This window comes from Brassica napus, chromosome C6 (assembly GCF_020379485.1).
Source record: "Brassica napus cultivar Da-Ae chromosome C6, Da-Ae, whole genome shotgun sequence".
In the NCBI taxonomy this organism is placed as follows: Eukaryota; Viridiplantae; Streptophyta; class Magnoliopsida; order Brassicales; family Brassicaceae; genus Brassica; species Brassica napus.
The window spans coordinates 32,747,979-32,750,736 of record NC_063449.1 but is presented as its reverse complement, the minus strand read 5'-3'; the positions used below and the strand labels follow the sequence as shown (position 1 = coordinate 32,750,736).

At 41.8% G+C, this 2,758-nt stretch overlaps 1 protein-coding gene across 1 annotated transcript; it reads left to right on the top strand.

Moving 5' to 3' along the window:
- Window positions 1-1,168: 1,168 nt before the first annotated feature.
- On the top strand, window positions 1,169-2,758 carry LOC106386171 (SKP1-interacting partner 15). The gene has a single exon (XM_013826061.3). It carries the CDS (start codon window positions 1,504-1,506, stop codon window positions 2,608-2,610), a length of 1,107 nt encoding a protein of 368 aa, XP_013681515.1. The 5' UTR covers window positions 1,169-1,503; the 3' UTR covers window positions 2,611-2,758.

Below are 2,758 nucleotides of genomic sequence, written 5' to 3'. Positions count from 1 at the left end.
CTGGAGTTTCTCGACGTTTGCCATTTGTATTTCTAAAACACAAAATAATAATTTTATTAGAAACTTCATAATTTAAAAACCGTTTACATTAATCATACAAGCAATAACAAATAAATATAATGTAAGCAAACATAAGGCGATGTTAATGCCAAAATATTCATCAGTGGTTCCTCCAACAAAAATAAAATACATAGCCGAAAAAATATAAATCGCACATAAAATTAAAGCTAAGCGACTCATCTTCATTGCGATTGAAAAACCGAAATATGGCGATTTGAAAATTTTGAGAGGAGATGAAATGTTTTGGATGAGTGAATGAAGTGAAAAATTTGTTGTATTTATAGATGAAAATCACTGTTCATGACCGTTGGAAAAAGGGTAAAAATTTGAAATTTTTTCTTTGTGACCGTTGGGGTTAAATCGAGTGCACCGAAAATCAGTCTGAAAATATCGTATTAAACGATCAATCAAATCCATTAAATTTCATAAAATTTTGATAAAAATAAAAATTATAGTGAATAAATATTTTTTGTTATGATAATAAATTATGCGACGGCTCAGCCGGTCAATGCAGAATAATAAATAAATTATACGGCGGCTCGGTCGACCAATTAGCAATAAACAAAATATAAGGCGGCTCAGCCGACCAGTTAATAACAAACATAATATAAGGCGGCTCGGCCGACCAATTAACAATAAACAGGATATAAGGCGGCTCGGCCGACCAATAAATTAATTAAAATATTAATAATATAGGCGGTATTCCGGCCATTATAACATAATATAAATAATAGTACAGACGGTATACCGACCATTATAGCAGGGTATATATGATACAATAAATTTTACCGAATTGCAGAACGATCGTGCTGATAACGTGTTATGAAATAACTTATAATTTATAGTATCGAGAAATTTAAATAAGAATAGAATTTAATACCCGTAGGAAGCAAATAACACTAATATAAGTGTGAGAGTTTATTATAAGTAAGAAGAAGAAGATGTAATGGTATACAAAAGAGTGAGATGAGTGATGGTATTTATAGTGAGCAACAATACATAAAATAACAAAGATGGTGCTTGATTTTATAAATGAGTGGGTGATCATAGTGCTTGATGAATAGATGATTATAGTGCTTGAGTTGGTAAAGGGGTGGAGGATCATTTGAAAAAGTTTATCTTATAACAATTACAATATCCCAAAAATATTTTCAAAAAAAAATCATATACCGAGTCTTCCTACTAATTATTCTCCATAGTATATGAAAATTATTCAAATGATATCCAGACAAGTAGCTGAGTCAACCCATTACGACAGGGAGAAAACCGGAACTATAAAAAAAGTCATTCTCTTTGCTTCACCTCTACCATTCCATTACCCAAACTCCCAACCAATGACAACTCAGAGAACACAACCTCCCTGATAATTACCATTTTACCCTTATAAGCCTTCCACGATTCGACCCGCCGCAAACGAACGGCGGAGGAAGAGAGACACACACCATGGAGTCATCGCCAATCAACCGTCTCCCAACGGACTCGCTCCACCAGATCTTCTCATCCCTCCCCCTCCGCCAAATCATCATCTGCAGATCCGTCTGTAAGTTCTTCAACCACCTCTTGACCTCGCAGCCCTTCACCGAGATCATCTCCGCGCGTCCTCCTCTCAACCTCCTCGCTCTCCGCCCCCCGCACCACCACAGACACCGCCACGCGGCGAACCCGCAACCCTGCATCAACGTGTACGATCCAGACGAGAATCGATGGCTCAGATTCAACCTCGACTTCCTCCCTTTCCGCTCGCCTCAGCCCGTGGCTTCCTCCAACGGGTTGATCTACCTCTGGGGCGACTCGGTTAACTCGGTTGACTCGAGCAAGTCCCTCGTGGCCTGTAACCCCCTGACTCGCCAGTTCAAGGTGTTGCCTCAGCTCGGCTCGGCCTGGTCGCGTCACGGGACTGTTCTCGTCGACTCGGTTAACAGAGTCATGGTCCTAACCGAGCTAGCCGCTCTGTATTACTCAGGCGCGGTGGTTGCTAACCAGTGGCTCAAATTCTCATCGAACTTGCCGTCGAAGCCGAGGAGCCCCGTGTTGATGTCGACCTCCGTGTTCGCGTTATGCGACGTCGGATCGCCGTGGAGAAGCCAGTGGAAGCTCTTCTCGTGTAGGCTCACGAGCCTCGCGGTGACTCACACGAACTGGACTTGCTTGGAGAAGCACGAGTGGGGAGATATCTTTGATATCATAAAACGACCGCGTTTGCTGCGCGGGGAAGGCGAGTCTAAGCTGCTTATGATCGGGGGGTTGAAGTCGACGTTCTCGTTGAACCCGGCGTGTTCGACTATTCTGATACTTAGGCTTTGTTTAGAGAGCTTGGAGTGGGAGGAAGCGGGGAGGATGCCGCTTGAGATGTACAGAGGGTTTCAAGAATCGAGTAAGTTTAAGGTTTTTGGGGGTGGTGATAGGGTTTACTTCTCTGCTAAGAGGATGGGGAAGCTTGCGATGTGGGATTGTTGGGAAGGGTGGAGATGGGTTGATGGTGTTTCTGGTTATGGTGATGGGTTGTGTCGTGGGTTTGTGTTCGAAGCTAAGCTTACATTGATGCAATGAATGGTTGTTTGTTTGTTTGTTTGTGCTTTTTTGTGTTATTGTTGGTGTTCTTAAGCTGTTGTATGTCTTGTCATGGTGCTTTCTGTTGTTCTTGAATTTAAAAAGACTGTGTGCTTATTGGAGTTATATATCTCTCTCTTTCAAACGA

Coding starts and splice junctions, on each gene's coding strand:
- LOC106386171 (XM_013826061.3), top strand. CDS start 1,504: ATGGAGTCATCGCCAATCAACCGTCTCCCAACGGACTCGCTCCACCAG.